The 20,234-nt window shown below is 48.9% G+C and overlaps 1 protein-coding gene across 4 annotated transcripts in view; it reads left to right on the top strand.

Annotated features, from left to right (window-relative positions):
- Nucleotides 1-20,009, top strand: part of SEC14L2 (SEC14 like lipid binding 2) — a 20,632-nt gene extending 623 nt beyond the window's left edge. Inside the window, exons 1-12 of one of the 4 annotated variants that reach the window (XM_077761511.1) lie at nucleotides 88-158; nucleotides 2,030-2,105; nucleotides 6,516-6,559; nucleotides 6,936-6,995; nucleotides 7,252-7,440; nucleotides 8,503-8,598; nucleotides 8,775-8,835; nucleotides 9,228-9,311; nucleotides 13,715-13,821; nucleotides 13,928-14,067; nucleotides 14,215-14,384; nucleotides 19,753-20,009. In XM_077761511.1, the coding sequence (XP_077617637.1) occupies nucleotides 6,548-6,559; nucleotides 6,936-6,995; nucleotides 7,252-7,440; nucleotides 8,503-8,598; nucleotides 8,775-8,835; nucleotides 9,228-9,311; nucleotides 13,715-13,821; nucleotides 13,928-14,067; nucleotides 14,215-14,384; nucleotides 19,753-19,883 (1,050 nt within the window). In that variant the 5' untranslated portion in view covers nucleotides 88-158; nucleotides 2,030-2,105; nucleotides 6,516-6,547 and the 3' untranslated portion in view covers nucleotides 19,884-20,009. Of the gene's footprint in view, nucleotides 1-87; nucleotides 159-2,029; nucleotides 2,106-6,012; nucleotides 6,034-6,515; nucleotides 6,560-6,935; nucleotides 6,996-7,251; nucleotides 7,441-8,502; nucleotides 8,599-8,774; nucleotides 8,836-9,227; nucleotides 9,312-13,714; nucleotides 13,822-13,927; nucleotides 14,068-14,214; nucleotides 14,385-19,752 lie in introns of those variants that run through there. The other 3 variants (XM_077761514.1, XM_077761513.1, XM_077761512.1) reach the window with 3 other exon arrangements.
- The last annotated feature ends 225 nt before the right edge of the window (nucleotides 20,010-20,234 follow it).

Genomic DNA, 20,234 nt, shown 5'->3' with positions numbered 1-20,234 from the left:
TGGCGGCACCTGGCGCCTCGCGCCCCTCTCCCCGAGGCCTGCCCCTCCCTCCTTCCCCCCGCCGAGGAGGCCCCGGGGAAGTTTGGCCACCTCAGCCTCAGCCCCGAGCGAGACCTTGGCGATGCCACCTGGGAAGAAGTGGTTGCTTGGAAGCCCTCGTAGGTAGCTAAGGGCACAAAGGCAATATTCATTCTCAAGACTGGCACCCGGGCCCTGGGGGCTGGGGCTGGGGCAGCGCCCCAGGTTTCCTCCCATTTCCGGGAGGTTTTCCTCTTACGGGGGCGGCGGCGCCCTGAACAGGGCCCTGACAGCTCTTTAGGATACTTGGAGAACCCCTTCTGGGGCACCAAGTCTCTCTGCCGACCTTGGGCAAAATCCGTCCTTCTCTGTGTGCTCCTTGATAAATGAAATGAGGGGTTGGACCCGATGTTGTTGAAGGGAGCACCCTCATGTGCAGCCTGCAATCCTATCAGCGACTCACTGGGTTGAGGTTAGTTTGAGCTCAGACCAGCCCTCCCTTGTCCTGCAATCCAGGCCCCTCCCTGGGACTGGGGCAGATGCTCTTCAGAAGGCTAGAAGGTACGCCTGGCTTTGCTTTGGCACCTGGGCAGAGGAGGGGGCAGCAGTTTGAAAGCTAAGCCCCCTCTCCACCAACTGAATCTACTTTTTGTTGCCCCCGAGGAGAGGGGAGACTGGCTGTTCTTGCAGCCAGAACTCATTGGGTCCTGTCTGAAGGTTTGGAGGCTCCACAGCTGAGCAGTTTTCCATTGCTGGGCAGGGGGTGGGGGACCAGATGTCTCCTGCTATGGCAGTGGGGCTGAGGCACCAACCCCATGAAGGTTCTGCCCCAGGCTGGGCCTCCCCTATCCCAGGGAGGCTGGATAGGGAGGTTTCAGGTTTTACTGCTGACCTGCAGGGGAATTCACGCAGAGGAGGGATTAGGTGGTTATTAAGCTGGAAACCAGGGGCTGGGTAGGGTCCTTGGTGAGGGGTGGCTTCATGCCTAGGCCCTGGATGAGCATTTTCCCTGGGAGTCCTGGGGATGGGATGGGATGGTCTGAGTCCCTGGCTGATCTAGGCAAGGGGCAGAGGTGGCAGGTCCTCATTGGTCCCCTCTGTGGCTGTCCTGTAGGTCAGTGAGTAGAGAAAGGTGAGTGGCTAGAAGCAGGAGGCATGGGGAGAGCATGTGGGGGTGTGCTCACCTACGTGGAGGTGGATGTGGTGTCCCTTGAGGTCACTGTCCACATCCCTTGTTTGGCACTCCCTGCACTTTCCCCCTTCATGGCTTCCTGTTGGAACTGTTCCCTCCACCTGGATTGCCTTCCTCCCTCCTCCTGCTGCCTTTGAAGTCCTTCTAGCCCAACGCAAATGCCATTTTTTTTTTGAAGTCATAAGACCACTGTCTTCCTAGGCCAGTCATAATCAAACTTTTCCCTCCCTCTGCTCCCCCAGCATATTGCTCACCAGTCCATTACTAAAGGGCAGAAGACTACAGTGGAAAGAGTGCTCTCTCTGGCCTCGGACAGACCTGGGTTTGCATCCCAGCTCTGCTGATTACTAGCTGTTCAGCCTTGGGAATGTTACTTAGCCTCTCTGAGCTCTAATTTCCTGATCTGTAAAATAGGGACAGTGAAACCTCCAGGAACTCTGAGTGAGGCATGAATAAGATAAGTGCCAAGTTCAGTGCGGGGCACACAGGGAACGCTTGGCAAACTGACACCTTTTACTGTGGCACGTGTCAGGTGCCAGAGCGTGTACTATCACAGTTAGCTGGAAACATGTATGCCCACCTGGTACACTGGAGTGTGGAAGTGAACACAGCTAGGCAGAGGTAGTGTCTTACTCCCTTCCTGCCTCCTCTTTGCTATCCACTGAGGCAACACAGTGTGCTGTGCAGCCCATGTGCTCAGCCAGTGTCTACAGAGTTGACCCGTGTTGAAGAGGGGTCTAGCAAAGTCCCTGTGGAGAGTCCTGGGCAGAAGGTGTTCAGGGTGGGAGCTGCCGTTCACCCTACTGCTTCTCCCTACAGTTTCGGGAGAATGTCCAGGATGTGCTGCCTACTCTGCCCAATCCAGATGACTATTTTCTCCTGCGCTGGCTCCGAGGTGAGGGAATTGGGGCTGTGGGAGGCTGGGCAGAACCTTGTTCTGGGTAACAGAATGGTACACTCTGGAAACCCTGCCCCTGGCAATCTGAGAATCTGGAGAAGTCAACCTTTAGAATCCAAAGGACTCTTGGCAATTACATAACCTTGACCCTCTTATTGGGTAGAAACAACACTGAGGCTCAGAGAGGTGAAGTAACTTGCTCCAAGTCACACAGTGCTTGAGATACAAGCAGAGAGAAGACTAGAGCTGGTGGGCTGACTCCCAGCCCAGTGCCCTTTCCATCCATTTGATAAATGCACTCTCCTGATGGACTTGGGGAAATGGATTGAGGAAAAGTCTAGGAAGACCCAGCCATGTGGGTAGTCAGAGGCAGAGCCAAGTGTACAACCAGAGGGCAGGCCCCTGGGAGAGTCTAGCCCCCTCTGCGGCTTTTTGGGCTGGCAGGCCATCTGCTGCCAGCAGTTTAGGCAGCTTGAAGGAGGGGCAGAGTGCACAGGGAACATGGGGAGCACTCAGCCAAACCAAGGTTGACAAGACTGCCCTCAAGCCACTACCAGGCTCCAGAACCTCCAGTTCTAGTACTGGCTCTGCCTTGGCCTGGCTATGGCACCTTGGCCAGGAGCACACATCTGCTTTAGGCTCCTCCCTGTTAGAACAGGACCAGACAGGGTACCCTGCCTATTACAGGATGTAACATGACAGAACTCTATGAGTGGTAATGATATGTACACGTTTCTACTAGCATCAGAGTCCAACTCCGCTCCATGCCCCAACTCTTGAAATCTCTCCTTTTTTTCCCTTTTCCTCTCCTGTGGCTCAAGTCATGTGTTACCTTCTCCAGATCCTGTGACACACATTTTTTTCCTTTATAGAAACTTTCTTACCAGACACTGAAATAATAGAGAAAATTCCACTGTGTTAGACTGGGAGAGATTCAGTTGTGACGTAGAATCATAGCCCCAAATATTAAAGTACCAATCATGCCTGATTATTTATTTATAGAATGGACACACACACATATACACCTTAGGGGTCTCGGGACAGGTGAAGAGGTGTATTTTCCATTTCTCTCCAGAAAAGGTGCTAGTAGGCACCCCAGGGCAGGTGCAGCCAGGGAAGCGACATGGGCCCTGTGTGCCTCTGGAAGTGCCACTTGCCCTTTCCCCCTGTGACTGCCCCACTAGCACCACCCTCAGCCCACTCGCATTGGGTGGAGGGGCAGCACGGGGTGCAATGGCGTCAGTCCAGGGATAGAGGATGTTTTGCCAAAGGGCCTTTGCTAGAAGTGGGCGGTTAGGCAGCGTGGGAAGACTGTGCTGCCTTAAAGAGCCAGCTGCAAGATGATCAAACACCCCACCGAGCTGCTGTTAGGTAGAGACATGTGGTTTCAGAGAGCTGAACAAAATAACACAGCTCTTTTATCTAAGAGAAGGCCACCTGGGCTTCTGGCGCTTGGTTCCCCAGGCATTCCCAACTCCCCAGTCCTGGGATAACCCCTCTCTTTGCAGGCATATGGAAAAGTATAGTCATCCTCATTTGCTGGATGAGACAACTGAGGCTCAGAGAGGGGAAGGCACTTATTTAAAGGCACACAGCTAATGAGAAGCAGAATGGGGGCAGAAACCTAGGGCCCCAGACTCCCAGGCCACCAGTCTCTCTAGTAAGCTGCAGCTCCTGTCTGAAGACAAGCTCTGCCTCTATAGACAGAGGAAGTATCTCCCCTGCACTTTGTGCCTCTCATTTCCTGGGCAGGAGCTCAGTCCTGGTCAGACTTTGCTATGAATTTCAATTACGGTTTTTGTTGCCTTTTTCTTTAAGGAAACATTTTCTTTCTCTACCTTTGATTCTAAAGGAACATTTTCAAGGCGCATGCCAGCAGAATGTCTTCCTCTAACCTAGGTGTGAGCTCAGGCTTCCACTCTTGACCCTTCCCCTTATGTGAGTTCAGTTTTCTGCTGGCCCCCAGGTCCTAAGAGCAGGCACACAGATCTCTACTGCTTCACCCTGACTGGGGCTGAGCTCTGGGCTCCCCAGCAAGGAGCATCAGATGGCCAGATGAAAACAAGGAGGTGGTAGAAACACCGTGTGTGTGTGTGTGTGTGTGTGTGTGTGTGTGTGTGTGTGTGTGTGTGTGTCTGCGCGCATGTGCACGCACACATGTCTGTGAGGGGTGGGGGCAAAGGAGGTCTCAGTCTTCTTCACTAGGACTAGGAGGTGATCAGATAAGAACCCAGGATAGCTGTTCCTGGGCCAGTTTCTCTGGCAGTGCCCTAAGCCACACTTTGAGCTGCCCCTGACCAGGCCGTCAAGAGCCGTGGAGAGACCTGACTCAGCATGCATGGGGAGGCACCAGGCCGGGTCCTGTCAGGGCCAAGTGGCAACTTGGGGAGGGCCCTCAAAGAAGACGTTGGATGTTGGATGCCGGCAGATACTGGTTAACTGGAGAGCCACCTGGAGATAAGGGGGCTCACAGTTCACTGTCACTCCTTCACAGACCAGCTGGGCTCCCCCATCATGGTAGCATGTTGCTTTGCATCTTTCATGTGTTTCAAGATCAATAGATGATTTAGTCGGAGATATGTGGCATCTTGTCCAAGGTCAAACTGCAAGAAAGTGGAAGGCCTGAGATGCAAACCCAGATTATATTCCTCTAAGAGCTGCCCCTTGCTTCCATGATGGCACGTGAAAGGTAGCCATCAGAAGAAACTTCCTGAGAGTGAAAGCTATTTAGTTCTACACATGTGTGTCCAGCACCAATGACAGGGGTGGCATTGGTCAAATTTCACCCTTTGGGTGCAGGAGAGTGGACTGGATTTCATGATAGCAGAGTCAGGGAATGTGCTCGGCCACTCCCAGAGATCAGTGATTAAGGTGACAGTCCAGAGGGCAGCCTGTCTGGCCCAGCTTCCAGGGCTGTCAGCAGATCTAGATACCAATCAGTTCCACAGAGACATACAGCTGGGAGGTACAGTTCATAGGTCAGTTGGCAAAACTGGTCAGAGTCTGGATCTCAAAAACTCTTTAGGGGATGAAACGAAGCTGACTGTAACAAGATGAAATCTGATAGGGATGGGTCCAGAAAACCACCTCACAACATATGGGATGGAGTCTTTGCAGCAGCACAGCTGAAAAGGATTTGGGGGTTTCAATTGACTGTAAACTCCATCTGAGTTAAGGGTGTGACTGCTGCCAAGAAAGTTTTTAGGCTTTATTGGAGAAGGCTTTATTGGACCAGGTGTTCCTGGTGCTGCACCCAGTTCTGGACAGCACACTTTAAGAAGAGCAGTGGCAAACTGGGAAACTTGTTTAAAAAAATTTTTTTTAATGTTTATTCATTTTTTGAAAGACAGAGAGCAAGTGCGGAAGAGACAGAGAGAGAGAGGGATACATGGAATGTGAAGCAGGCACCAGGCTCTGAGCTGTCAGCACAGAGCCCAACGCAGGGCTTGAACTCACGAACTGTGAGATTATGACCTGACCAAAGTCAGACACTTAACTGACTGAGCCACCCAGGCGCCCCTAAACTGGGAAACTTCTAAAGGAAAGTTGTGTGGATGGACTTGAAACGAGGCTATGAGGAATGGTTAGAGTCCATGGGTGGGCAACGTGATAGCCCAGGGGACTCAGGTGGCAGCACAGAGTTTAGTACTGGAGAGGTTGTCATATGACTGAGGAAGCAACCCTACTTTCCAAGTGTCCTGGCAGTGGATCTCCACTCAGTGTAACAATGAGGACTGGGTGCAAATGGCAGCTCAGATTACCTGGAAGCAGGTGGCTTGGGGAGGGGAGGCATTGAGGTCTTTGTGTTCAAGATTGAGCAGGACGACTTGGGGTTAGAGCATAAAATGAAGCATTGGCCCAGTTGAACTTGAATTCTGAAGTTTTCCAGGAACCATGGGAAGAGGGCCCTCTGTGTCCCACTAGGGTATGCGTGGGTCCTTTGAAGATAGGGCAAGGTGGACTTGAGGCTCATCAACTCCTCTATCCTACTGGGATGTTCTGCCAGATCCACCCCAGATTGTGGGGCAGCTGTGCTCATCTTTGAACTGTGGGTCAAGTTCTCAGAACTGGATGTTAGACTGTGAAGATTAACTTTGTGTAAGGGGAAAGGCAAAATGATAAAGAGGTCCAGGGTTTACTTTCCATGAGTGAAGATAAGCTCTTTCATCTATTGCATCTACTAGGGTAAAATTCTTTTAATCCTGAAGTTGCAAGGCTCTAGCCACCTGCCCTGATCCTTGACCTTCAGGGGCTATGGTGCTCCAGAAGCCCCCAGTGAAGGTCTTCATATTAGCTTCTGCCTGTGGGGTGATCTAGGAGTCAGCTCCCGCGTGGGAATAAAGAAATCTCCCTGTCCTTGGATGCATAGTCTGCTGGTCTAACCTTGACCACGTTTCCCTGTTACAGCTAGAAACTTCGACCTGCAGAAGTCCGAGGCCATGCTCCGGAAGGTGAGATCCATTTAGCTTCATATCCTGCTGCTTGCCTGTTTGTCTTTGCCTACTCTGCCCATCCAATCACAGATTTTGACTTGTGTGACATATCTGAGAATTAGCTGACCACTGTTGCCTTATACCTCTGTGACAAAGTGCATTCCCTTCCATGGAAACACAGAACTTTTATAGGTCTGGGCCAGCCAAGAAGTATAATCCCTTCTGCCCAGTCCTCTAAAACAGGCAGTGCCTTCTTTTCCATTTCTGCCAGTTGCCTTCTCATGACATACCTGAGATGTGATGGTGGCCTCTTCGTACTGTCATCTATTGCTAAATGCCTCGTAAGGGTTCCCCCCACTTCTGCTCTTTTAAAGCCCTGACTGTGTGTTTGCAGCACGTGGAGTTCCGAAAGCAAAAGGACATTGACAACATCATGAGCTGGCAGCCTCCAGAGGTAAGGACAAATGATCTTGCCCCATCCCTATGTTGGACCCACAATCTGTGTCCTGAGTCTGGCAGACTGGGACCTTCAGAGGAGAGGTCTGACAATTCCAAGTGAGCCCCAGTGGTTCCCGGAGTGGGTATCCAGGCACCCAGGGGAAGGCTGTAGAGGGAGAGTTTGATGAACCCCTGGGAAGGCCTCGGGATACAGGGAAGGCACAACTGCCCTGGGCCTGCTGACCAGGTGCCTCCTCTGTGTCTTTGCCCAGGTGGTCCAACAGTATCTGTCAGGGGGCATGTGTGGTTATGACCTGGATGGCTGCCCTGTCTGGTATGATATCATTGGACCTCTGGATGCCAAGGGTCTGCTCCTCTCAGCCAGCAAACAGGACTTGCTCAAGACCAAGATGCGGGACTGCGAGCGGCTTCTTCAGGAGTGTGTCCACCAGACAGAAAAGGCAAGTGGGTTTAGCATGGTTGAAAACGAGTTTGTCACAGTAGAGGTGTTCAAGCAGAAGCAGGCACATCACACAGGGATTTAAGCATAGCTTCAGGGCTGAGGCCCATATGTTTGGATTTCAGATGACAAACTTTGAAATGTCAAAGTTCTGGGGACTGACATATGTTGCCAAATATTTATTTTTCCAAGCAAGGACTTAAAAATTTACCGGCTACTATTGTCGTAATCAGCCCCCAAAACTATAGGAATGGCATAATCTCAGAATAAAGAACAGTCCTTTAAATCAAAGAAATTTAGTTTCATAAAGAAATTCCTACATTATCATTGTTTTTCTCATTCATCTGGGCACCAGTAAAATCTTTGTCACGGACCAACCTGTCCTTGGACAAGTGTTTGGGTACCACTAGCAAGATGAGCTCAGAGTCTGTATTCAAAACAAAAAGGTAGGGACAGGTGATTCCCTCTCTGAGAAGGGAGAGCCAGAGCCACCCTGACCTTCTCTCCTGCCTTCCTCTTCAGCTATCGTGAGGATCCGGTGAAATGATGTGATAAATTTGGGAACACTTCAACCCCATCATTCACAAACATGCACTGAGAGCTCAGTGTGTGCAGAGACCCTGCAGGCTGGGGACACAGAGAAGCATTAGGTGGGGATGCACCCTTCAGGGCTTTGGTTAGACGGAGAGTCTCTGTGCCTGCTCACCAGAAAAGTTGCCGAGTGAGGCCGCACAGACAGAGCACTACCTACCAGGTGCTGCACACAGAGGAAGGAGGAGGCCACCAGCTCAAACTGCAGAACAGAAGGGACCTCAGATTTAATCTAGATCCAACCAGTTGTTTACTGGATGAGAACAGGGACACCTAGGCAGAAAGAGTGACCAGCCTAGGCCACAGTTCTGGCATGGGGGTGATTATTTCAATTTGGAAGACCCTTGGTATGGCCCTGCCCAGATCTGGTTGCTATATGGGCCCACGACCAAATCAGCAAATGCCCTGAACTGGGGTGGGCTTCTGCATCGCAGAAGCCTGATATGCCTCTCTGCTCCTCTGTACCCTGCAGTTGGGGAAGAAGGTGGAGACGATCACTCTGATTTATGACTGCGAGGGGCTTGGCCTCAAGCATCTCTGGAAGCCTGCAGTGGAGGCCTATGGAGAGGTGAGGGACAGGGCTGGAAGGGGGCTGTGAGGAGGAGAAAAAGTAGGGGTGAACCTCTCTGCTAGGATGCCTGGTGGGTGAGGTGATTGGGGGCAGAGTCTAGCCTGAAGGAGGCAGGGCCTGCCTCCCTGGTACAGAGGTCTGGGCACTCCGGACTCTGTGATTTGTTTCCACAGTTTCTCTGCATGTTTGAGGAAAACTATCCTGAGACACTGAAGCGTCTTTTTGTTGTTAAAGGTAAGATGGGGACTATCTGTGATTAAGTCAGATGGGAAAGAGGGGCCCAAAATGTTACTGGGGCAGGTTCAGGAGAGTAGAATGGGGTGAGCCAGAGGAGGGGATCTGGAGACCCCTGACATATGCAGACCGAGTTACAATTAACAAAGCTTTTAGGATTTATTACCTCCTTGGAGCCAGCCAGACGGGTGAGGTAGAAAGGCAATACCCCCTGTCTAGACAGGGAGCTGCATGTCAAAGAAGCGCTTGTGCCAAGCCTCACACCCTGGGCAGCCTATGTGGGTTCTGCAGCACTAGGGAGTCTGTGGCCTGACACAAGGGGCTGTGGAGGACACTGTTAGGGATAAAGTGGGCCTTGCTCCTGGTCTCACGTTGCCTGGACTCTGTTCCAGCCCCCAAGCTGTTTCCTGTGGCCTATAACCTCATCAAGCCCTTCCTGAGTGAGGACACTCGCAAGAAGATCATGGTCCTGGGGGGTGAGTAGCTCTGACTCTTCTCAGTGCCACTGGATGCTCTGTGGCCCAAACTGGGGACTGCTTTAGATGTATCTAAGGTGAAGGCTTCCTCTGCTGGTTTGGTGGCAGTGGGACCCAGGAGCAAGCAAGGCACTGGGCTAGGGTCTGCCTTTCTGTTTTAATAAGAACTCTTTCTCTCAGATACTCTAGAAGAAAGTACTGAGCTCAGCACTGTAGATGCAAAGATGAACAAAATGCCAGTCTTGCTCTCAAGGAGCTTACAGGGTAACAGGAGACAGACCTTTAGAGAGAAAGCAATGATACAAGCTAGAAAAGGCACTAGAAACAGCAGAGAGAAGGTGCCACGGAGGTCATAGGAGCAGAGGTTGCTTTCAAGTAGGGGCAACTAGGAGTGGCTTCCTTTCATGAGCACCTACTGTGTGCCAGGCCCTGTGGACTAGGTGACAAAGATAAATAAGATAGAGTCCCTTGAAGAGCCCTCGGCCCTCTTGGGGAAGGGAGATGCAGACAATATGTTACATGTAAAAGGGAGGAATCAAAATGTGGGTGGAGACACTGGGCAGGAACACTCACCCCTTCCTGACCCAGGAGAGAGTGGATGCCTATCTCAGCTGAGTGCTATGGAATGAGTAAGAGGCAGCCAGATGAAGCCAGGCAGGAAGCTGTTGGGCAGAAAGAACAGCACTGAGGAAAGACCCGACACACCGTGGCTTAGGGAGTTGTAGAGAGCACAGCAGGGCATGGCAAGAGGTCCTGCTGTAGAGGGGGCCAGGAGTCAGGGCACAGAGAACCCAGGGCACCATGCTGAGAAGCCTGGGCATGACTACAGGCCACTGGGAACCACGGAAGAATTCTGAGCAGGGAGGGTACCAGGATTGGATACTTATTTATTTATTCACTATTTAACTTTCTAGCCATTTTACTATTTTTTTAATGTTTATTTATTTTTGAGAGAGAGAGACACACACAGAGACAGAGTGCAAGCAGGGGAGGGGCAGAGAGAGAGGGAGACATAGAATCTGAAGTGGACTCCAGGCTCTGAGCTGTCAGCACCGAGCCCGACCCAGGGCTCAAACCCACGAACCATGAGATCATGACCCGAACCTCAATTGGAGGCTTAACTGACTGAGCCACCCAGGTACCCCTATTTTATTATTTTTTTAAATGTGTTCTCAAGTTAGCTAATATACAGTGTGATCTTGGCTTTAGAAGTAGATTCCAGTGATTCATCACTTACATACAACACCCAGTGCTCATCCCAACAAGAGCCCTCCTTAATGCTCACTCATTTTCCCCACCCCTCCACCCCCATCAACCCTTAGTTTGTTCTTTGTATTTAAGAGTCTCTTATGGTTTGCCTCTCTCTCTGTTTTTATCTTATTTTTCCTACCCTTCCCCATGATCATCCGTTAAGTTTCTCAAATTCCACATATGAGTGAAATCATATATCTTTCTCTGACTTATTTTGCTTAGCATAATACCCTCCAGTTCCATCCACATTATTGCAAATGGCAAGATTTCATTCTTTTTCATTACTGAGTAGTATTCCATTGTGTATGTGTACCCCATCTTAACTAGAATCAGATTTTTATTCTTTTTTTTTTTTAAGTTTATTTATTTATTTAGAGAGAGTGCGCACGCATGCACAAGCCAGGGAGGGACAGAGAGAAGGAAAGACAGAATCCCAAGCAGGCTCTGTGCTATCAGCACAGAGTCCGAAGTAGGGCTGAAACTCACATAATGGAGATCATGACCTGAGTTGAGATTAAGAGTCAGATGCTTGACTGACTGCACCACCTAGGCACCCCAACCAGGATTATATTTATTTTTTTTATATTTTNGCTCAACCGACTAAGCCACCCAGGCACCCCAATTTTTTAAGTTTTTAAGTTTATTTATTTTGAGAGAAAGAGAGAGCACAAGTTGGGGAGGGGCAGAGAGAAGGAGATACAGAATCCCAAGCAGGCTCTGTGCTATCAGCACAGAGCCCGATGTAGGGCTCAAACTCATATACTGTGAGATCATGACCTGAGCTGAGATCAAGAGTCAGACTGCGCCACCCAGGCACCCCAACCAGGATCAGATTTTTTTTTTTTTTAAGTGGGATTTATTCCTCAGGATCAGATTTTAAATGGAGACACATTTTACTGGCAAGCTTGCGAAGGAGATGTACTAGTTTGCACACTGTGGCCACAGTCCATGCAAGAGGTGTTGCAAGCCTGAGCTGGGGCAGTGGCAGTAGGCATGGAGAGGAGAGGATGGGCTGGAGACTTAGGAAGTGAAACAGCAAAACTCAGTTGACTGGATGTGGGAAGGAAGGAAGAGAAATCTAGAATGACTTTCTGGTGTCTGGCATGAGCGACTGAGTATCGCAATCACTCTGGTGCAATTCAGTTCAGAACAGAACTGGAAGAATAACCTTGATGTAGAGTTTGGGGGGTCTCTGAGATATTTAGATGTTGGGGGTATTTGAGCCTGAAGCTGAAGACAGAACTCCAGTTTGGAAGTTTGGGAGTTATCAAACATAGGCAGCAGCTAAAACCTTGCGAGTAGATAAAGTCTGCCCACAGAAGAGCAGAGGCTAAACCGTGGGGACTATCCAAGTCCAAGGGCAGGCAGAGCAAGAGGAGCCCACCGGGGAGAGTGAAGAGTGATCAATGAAGCTGGCAGGACCACAGCCGGCAGGGACTGGACGTGCCAGGGAGCTGGGAGAATATCAGGGCACAAGGGAGAAGCCGGCGCAAGAGATGCACAGGAACCAAGCCAGCCAGGGATAGAGAGGAGCTGAGTTTTACCAGAGCATTAAGTGGAGTTGGTGGGAAGAAAAGACTACAAATGTAGATTGACACGGGCTCCTGGCAGGCTTGATGCCACCTGTGAAATTGAATTTAGGGGTAGGTAATATGGATTCTGAAGGTTTCTGAATGTTCACCACATTGAAAGTGGAAATCTTCCCAATGTGTATTAGTGAGCCCTGGGAGCAGCGTGGAACATTCTAGAAAGCATTCTAGAAAAGGACCTGGAATCTGGTCCTGACTCTGGCAGCAACAAGATCTGCTTCTTGTCGCCTCAGTTACTCTCTCTGTAAGATGGGAAGGTCCTTCTGGCCTTATTCCAACTCTCCAGCTGAGCTGGGGGAAGACATACAAAATCTGAGCAAAAGGCTCTGATGATTCTTGGCTTTTCTGCTGCTACCACCCACCATGAGCATGAGGTGGTTGGATTTCCTGGCAGTGGAGCTGTAGAGAAGGTGCCGTCTGTTCTCCCACCCACAGCTGAAACCCTTCAACCAAATCCATCTCAGGCTCAGGAGATACAGGATCTTCAGCAGAGGAGGGAAGACATTCACTTCAGGCTAGTCAGTGGAGCTTAGGAGCACAGATTAAACCACAGATGCTGTGTCCCAGGAGTTGCATGGTCCCAGGACCCTAGAAACCAGAGGGCTGGGAGACCATGGACAGTCTCTGTGGGCTTCCAGCCAGCACCAGCAACAGAGGACACTGGGTTGTACCTCATGACTTGGAGCTGCTGCCTATTTATGGTCTATATAGTCGGCATGGAAAGGTTTCCAGCATCAAAATACTGTACTTGGCTGATTCTAGTTTAGGAATTTGGAGTGGCAAACTGGTTTTCAGCATTGGTTGCACTAGAGTCAAACTCTCCTAGTCAGGAAAAGGCTTGGTTATTTAAAAAAATAACTGCAAGTCACTGGCAGCTTAGACAGCCTGAAAAACAGAGCAGAAGTAAATCGTGGCTGGGATAAAGCCAAGGGAACCCATTTCAGGGTCCACTGTAGAGTGGTGCATTCAGTAACTCATGACTGAGCATGATTCGTGTAGATGAAAGTAGGAGATGAGACACAGGGTTGTGCCCTCCTGAAATTCAGTCTACCTGAAATTCAAATCATGTTGATTCAGACCCTCATGCACATGCTGTCCCCTTGTGTGGGATGTTCCTTTCTTTGTTCCCTCTCCTTGCACTGCAGATATTTGTATACCCTTTCTAGGAGTGATAATATATTCTCATGAGTGTAGGGCACCTAACAGTTTATGGCATCTTCTCAAGTACTTAGTTCACTTCACCCCCACTGACGTCTTGCAGGGTGGGAGGAACCAGGCTCAGAATGAAGTGATTTGGCCAAGGTTGCTAAACTGGGCAGAGGCAGGGGAGACAGTACTCTGGGTGTTCTGATTCTTAGTTCAGGACAGGGCCTCACCTCTGGGTGATGGTTCCTCCTGAACCCCCTGCAGACCTGTGTACACACCATGTACTCCTAATGCCTGTGTTTTGCTTCCTGGGACAGACAGGGTTTTTCTGATTCTTTTGTGTTGACCACCGGGGCTGTGAGGAAATCTTGCCTAGTGGTGACCCTTTTTTTCGCCTTCCTTCCCTCTGCTGCCCAGCAAACTGGAAGGAGGTTTTATTGAAACATATCAGCCCTGACCAGCTGCCTATGGAGTATGGAGGTACCATGACTGATCCTGATGGAGACCCCAAGTGCAAATCCAAGGTATGGGACTGCATGCCCCCTCCCGCAATGCCCATATGGGCTAGGGGATCACTCGGGAAGCCTGGCTCAAATGCACATTCCAGTTCATTCTGTGCTCTGCTTCTAGATCAACTACGGGGGTGACATTCCCAAGAAGTATTATGTGCGAGATCAGGTGAAACAGCAGTATGAGCACAGTGTGCAGATTTCTCGTGGCTCCTCCCACCAAGTGGAGTATGAGATCCTCTTCCCCGGCTGTGTCCTCAGGTAGTGCTCTGGACCTGTGTAGGTGGCCTGTGCCTTTCAGCCATCGACGCCAGTGGGGGGGCTGGCTGGGAGAAGCCCTGGGGGCAGGACCTGAGAGAGTGCACACACAAATGGAATCATGTCTCATTGGGTGGATATCTCCTGCAGGTGGCAGTTCATGTCGGATGGTTCAGACATTGGTTTTGGGATTTTCCTGAAGACCAAGATGGGGGAGAGGCAGCGGGCAGGGGAGATGACGGAGGTGCTTTCCAACCAGAGATACAATGCCCACCTGGTCCCTGAGGATGGGACCCTCACCTGCAGTGATCCTGGCATCTGTAAGTATCTCTGACTTGGCCTAGAGCCCCTGCCTTGGCTGTCTGCCTGTGAGGTCCCTCTTTCTCCATGGATTTGTGCTCTCAGACTGTTAGAACTAGACATAGGGAGCCATCAGTTCAACCCTCTCCTTACATAGATGAGGAAACCTAGGCTTGGACAAGTACAATGACCAGGTGACCCTGCTGGTTAGCAGCAGACTGGGACTCTGATCAAACACTCCCAGGTAGAGGGTGAGTCATGGTGCTAGGTGATCACCAGGGTTCAGATTACCTGCTCTCTGGTCCAAGACCAACTGGATCTGTGATTGTCATCAGACAGTTCTTGGGGACGCTCCTCTCCTCAGACATCAGAGAGGCAGAATTTATCTGGGTAGGTGCAGGGATCCCAGGGTGAGCAATGCTAAAAAGCCCAGTCTTGACCCCTCTGAGCTTCATTCATCTCCACCTTGATTTAAAAAAAAAAATGGGCACAGACCATGAACAGGAAGGTTAGTCAAGAGGAATAAGAATGGCAAACAGACATTTGAAAAAGTGTTTAACCTCACTCAACTTTGTAGTATCGATTAAAATTCTCTTTTAGCAATTCTACCTCCAGAAATGTATTCTACAGAAATGTTTATACTAAGACACAAAGAGGGGCACCTGGGTGGCTCAGTCGGTTAAGCCTCCAACTTCTGCTCAGATCATGATCTCACGGTTCATGGGTTCAAGCCCCACATCGAGCTTGGTGCTGACAGCTAGCTCAGAGCCTGGAGACTGCTTCAGATTCCGTGTCTCCCTCTCTCTCTGACCCTCCTCTGCTCATGCTGTGTGTGTGTGTCTCTCTCTCAGAAATAAATAAAACATTAAAAAAAATTTTAAATACAAAGACAAAAGGATATAGGTACAGGGGTGTTCCTAGCAGTCTGGGAAAGTGGCAGTAAACTAAATGGCCTTAATAAGATCTTGTTAAATGAATTATGGTCCGTGCATACACGTACATGGAATACAATATACCTATTAGAGAGAATAAACGGACACATAAGATGTCTGGTACATGTTTTTAAAAAAACGAAGAGTGAAACATAGCATATGGTATGCACTCTGTTTTTCTTTTTTAATGTGTATATTGAAAATAATTCTGGAGAATAGTGGTTATCTCTGAGATGGTAGTAAGCTTATAGAGAGCTTTAATTTCTTTGTTTTGTTTTTTTTTTTTAATATTTTATTTACTTCTAGGAGAGAGAGAGAGAGAGACAGCGTGAGCAGGGGAGGGTCAGAGAGAGAGGGAGTCACAGACTGAAACAGGCTCCAGGCTCTGAGCTGGCAGTCAGCACAGAGCCCGACGCGGGGCTCGAACCCACGAACCGCGAGATCATGACCTAAGTGAAAGTCGGACACTTAACCGACCAAGCCACCCAGGCGCCCCGAGAGCTTTAATTTCTTACATGAGTTCTGTGAATAGTTATTTAACAATGACCATATACAACAGTTATAAGCAGAAAAGCTACATACACACACACACAATTCCTTTCCAATCTCCAGTTTTCTTTCTATCAGAGCCAATGGGCCAGGCATGGAAAATCAATGAGAGCAAAGGCTTTATCATTGGGCTGACTTAGATTTGACTATAAAACTAGTCCTTAGCCAAGTGACTTTGCACCCCACCCCCTGGCTTCAGTTTCCTAATTGCTACAGTGGGATCAAATTCTCTACCTCATGGGGATAAGTCTATGCAGCACTTAGCATACAGCAAGCACTCAACACACTGTAATCACCATTATTAGTATGAGGGCAAGACCTGGCAGGGAGAAGGGCCATCCTAGAAATGGTGTTGGAGATGGGAGAAGCCCTGTACCCCATTTCTAGGGTGGCATCACCAGGAGACCTGAGCTAGCCCCCAGATGCCTCACACCATCACCCCAATCTCAGATGCCGTGTACTTCCCCACATGCCAGGCAACCTTCAGTCTCTACTGCCCCTTCCTCACAGATGCTCTGTGGTATGGCTCCCCGGGGAGGAGTATTCTTGTTAGTGAGTGAGCAGCCAGGTCTTTGGAGGAGAAGGCGTATTACTGTATGCTTCAGGAAGAACAAGTCCTAGCACACCAGATACTATTATCCATAATAGCCCAGATACTATTATCCATAGAACATAAAGTATTTTGTATATAAGCTTGAATTTTTTTAAAAAGTTTTTTTAATGTTTTATTTATTTTTGAGAAAGAGAGAGACAGAGTATGAGTGGGGGAGGGGCAGAGAGAGAGGGTAGACACAGAATCCAAAGCAGGCTCCAGGCTCTGAGCTGTCAGCACAGAGCCTGACAAGGGGCTCACACTCACGAACTGTGAGATCATGACCTGAACTGAAGTCAGATGCTTAGCTGACAGCCACTCTGGCACCCCAAGCTTGAATTTTTAAAAATATTTGTTTTTAACTTTATTTATTTATTTTGTGAGAGAGAGAGAAAGAAAGAAAGAGCAAGCAAGCCAGGGAGGGGCAGAAAGAGAATCCTAAGTAGACTCCATGCTGTCAGTGCAGAGCCTGACATGGAGCTCAATCTTACAAACCATGAGATCATGCCCTGAGGCAAAACTAAAAGTCAGCCACTTAACCAATTGAGCCACCCTAGCATCCCAAGCTTGAGTTGCTTTCTTTTTTTTAATGGACAGAGAAGCTGAGATATAGACAAGAGACAAAGTAGCTTGTGTAAACACCAAAAAACAGAGGACGTGAGGCGATCCTAGAGTCCTGGTCCAGATCTCTAGGCCATAGCCTATCCTAGAGATGATCAGGTCTGTCCTGAAGCGACAGAAGAGAGAATGGAGTCCCAGACCAGGGAAGTAATTTACTCAAATCCATGCAGCTAATAGCAGTGCCCCACCCGTTTTCCACCAGTGTCCATTACTGACACAGCCTGAGAGAGGACCAGGAACCTTATAACATAATGAGGCTCAGGTTTGCAAATCCCAAATATATTTTAGCTCTTCTTGGATACATTCCCAGATGGAAAGTTTATCTGCCTGGGGGGCCTTGACAGCTGCTTCTTGTCCATTCCATGGAAGATTAGAGGCAGGTCACAGTATCCACGTCCCCTTCCCAGGTGTAAACACAATGAGGTGGGATCAGCTGTTGTCTGGAGCCATGGCTCAAGTTAGACCTGAGTCCAGAGAGAACACAGTGTTAGGTTACAAGCTTACCTGTGGGAGGGCAGTGCCCTTGGAGAACCAGGTGACTCCCTGCAAAGTGGAACATGATCGCCCAGTGGAGAAATTAAAACTCTGTGCCATCCTCCAGTGGTAAGAGCACATTAATCCTCCCCAGGCCACATGGGTCCTTGCCCAGGTGTACTTAATGACTGAGAAGGAGAAACAAAGCCTGGATTGATTTCACTTATGATTTTTTTCCCCTCAACTAATATTTCCTGAGGGCCTGTGTGTAGAATACTTGGAAAGAAGATTCAGAAGAAAAGATCTGGACTTTGTCTGCCAGGAGTCCTTAGCATGGTCTAGAAGACCAGAAGACTAGATGAAGTTTCAGCAGTACTGCCAGGCCGTGCTGGGGAGAAAAGAGTCCAGCCAGGCTCCAGGAGGCCTGGTTTCTGAGCCCTCCTGTGCCACCAACACTCCAAGTGTTTTGAGCAGGTGTCTCTAAGTAGTTTTTGCTTTCCTTCCTTTTTTTCTTTTTAAGTTTATTTGTTTATTTTAAGAGCATAAGCAGGGGGTGAGGCAGAGAGAGAGGGAGAGAGAGAATCCCAAGCAAGCTCTGTCAGCACAGAGCCCAGTGTGGGGGGGCTCAATCCCACAAACTATGAGATCATGACCTGAGCCAAAGTCAAGAGTTGGCCGCTTAACTGACTGAGTGCCCAGGCACCCCAGATTTTGCTTTCCTTCTTAAAATGAAGGGAGTGGGCTAGAGCAGGAGGTCTTTTTTTTTTAATTAAATTTTTTATGTAGGTTCCATGCCCAATGTGGGACTTGAACTCACAACCCTGAGAATAAGAGTCACATGCTCAACCAATTGAGCCAGTCAGGCACCCCTAGAGCAGGAGGTCTTAATCTGGGGTTTGTGGACTCCCCATAGATGTGACCGTGAATCTTCAAAGACAAAACACCTCCCTTTTATAACATGGAATGTCTAATATCCCCTTTACTATTCTGAAATGAAATTCATGGATAATATAACCCATCTAAATATATAATTTTAAAAACAATATAATCTCCCACTGGGAAAAATAAAAGGAAGCTAATTTAGGATATATATTTGTTTCCATACATAAACTTCCAGGACAGTGAGGAAGTGTCTCTTTCCAGAGGGACTGCTGGTTCTGAAATACCTCTGGTGCAGAGAGAAAATCAATGAGTAACACTTCCTTCACACCATGAAAAAAGAGAGGGTGGTATGTCTACCCAAGGTTTAAACTATGCGTTTGATTTAGGGGCAGGAAAGGGGAGAGGTTAAGTTTCAGGATTAAATATACTTGGGGGTGGGGGGGGCTTGTTTTAAGTTTTAATTTTTGCCGGGAAAAGCAAGAGAAGTCCAGGATAGGGAAAAGGCAGAGCGAGTGTATTTGTTCTCACACTCTGTTCTCTTGAAGGGGTATTTGACTGAAATGGAACAACTTCTCAAAAAGAAAAGGGTTAGATTAAAAGCAGTCTGTTCCTCAGCCAAGGCTTCAAAGCCTTCTCTGCCAACTGCATGCCCACTTTGAGTTTTCCTAATCATTTATTATTACGAACAGGGGCAAAATGATCATCTTTGTTCATTTATCTTTCTGTGAGATGAATTCCTGGTTCAGAAACTCTGTATATTTTTTACCTTGGCCAGAAGCTGAACAGGGCTCATCTTTTTCCAGGGCCCAAGGCAGGCAACAATGCAGACCAGAGGGAAATCGCAGCTGTCACTTCACCATGTGACACAGCGACCTCCTTTTTATATGCTATAAAGCAACATTAATGCTGAATTCATAGTTATTTGGAGCAATAGTACAGTAGTATATATAGATTACCAACCCTGGGCTGACACACATAAGTAGCCATTGTTACCATTACTATTATTATGACAGCTACTGCTGATACTAATTTTGCTGTGCCATTTCAAGGCCCAGTTCAAGTTCTAACTCCTCTGAAAAGCCTTTTTACATTATTTCAGTCCATAAGGTCCTCTCCTTCCAAGCTGTTAACAGATATGGTCGTCTCTCATTCATCTGGCACTCGCCATGTTCTGTCTCATATATTTTTTCTCTTGTCAACCTAGCTTGACTCAAGTTTCAGAAGGTGAAGGACCATTGCTTGTGCCACCTTCATCCTTATGCCACCTTTGTTCAGTCAACAAAACTAACTGCCCTTTGTTAGAATTGCCTGAATGTCTGGTTTTCTGCCTCCCCTCAGATGTCCTGCGTTTTGACAACACCTACAGCTTCATTCATGCCAAGAAGGTCAGTTTCACTGTGGAGGTCCTGCTTCCAGACAAAGCCTCAGAAGAGAAGATGAAACAGCTGGGGGCAGTCACCCCAAAGTAATGCCTCCTCCCACAGAAGGCCTGGCTCCCTCAGTGTCTCCCTTTCAGTTTCTGTCCCTTGCAGCAGTCATTTGCCCAGTACCCAGATGCCCCAAAAAAGTGGGCTACAAGAAGACCTTGGGCTGGATTTGGTAAACCTTCATTTCAGAATTAGGAAGAGGGAGAGTAGCAGGAGAGAGTCCCCTTGCCTCTCAAATTGCTAAGGAGTCTCCAGGGGCTGGGCACCATGATAGGATCTACCATCCCATAAGCTGTGCCAACTTCACTTGTCCAGTGACAGCTGAGACAGGAAGGGGGAGGGGGGAGGGAGATGGGGGCGGCAGTAGGGAAGAAATTAGAAAAAGGGGGAGAG

Source organism: Crocuta crocuta, unplaced genomic scaffold (assembly GCF_008692635.1).
Source record: "Crocuta crocuta isolate KB4526 unplaced genomic scaffold, BGI_CrCroc_1.0 scaffold348, whole genome shotgun sequence".
In the NCBI taxonomy this organism is placed as follows: Eukaryota; Metazoa; Chordata; class Mammalia; order Carnivora; family Hyaenidae; genus Crocuta; species Crocuta crocuta.
The sequence above is the reverse complement of the archived record's forward strand: the minus strand, read 5'-3'. Positions and strand labels throughout refer to the sequence as shown.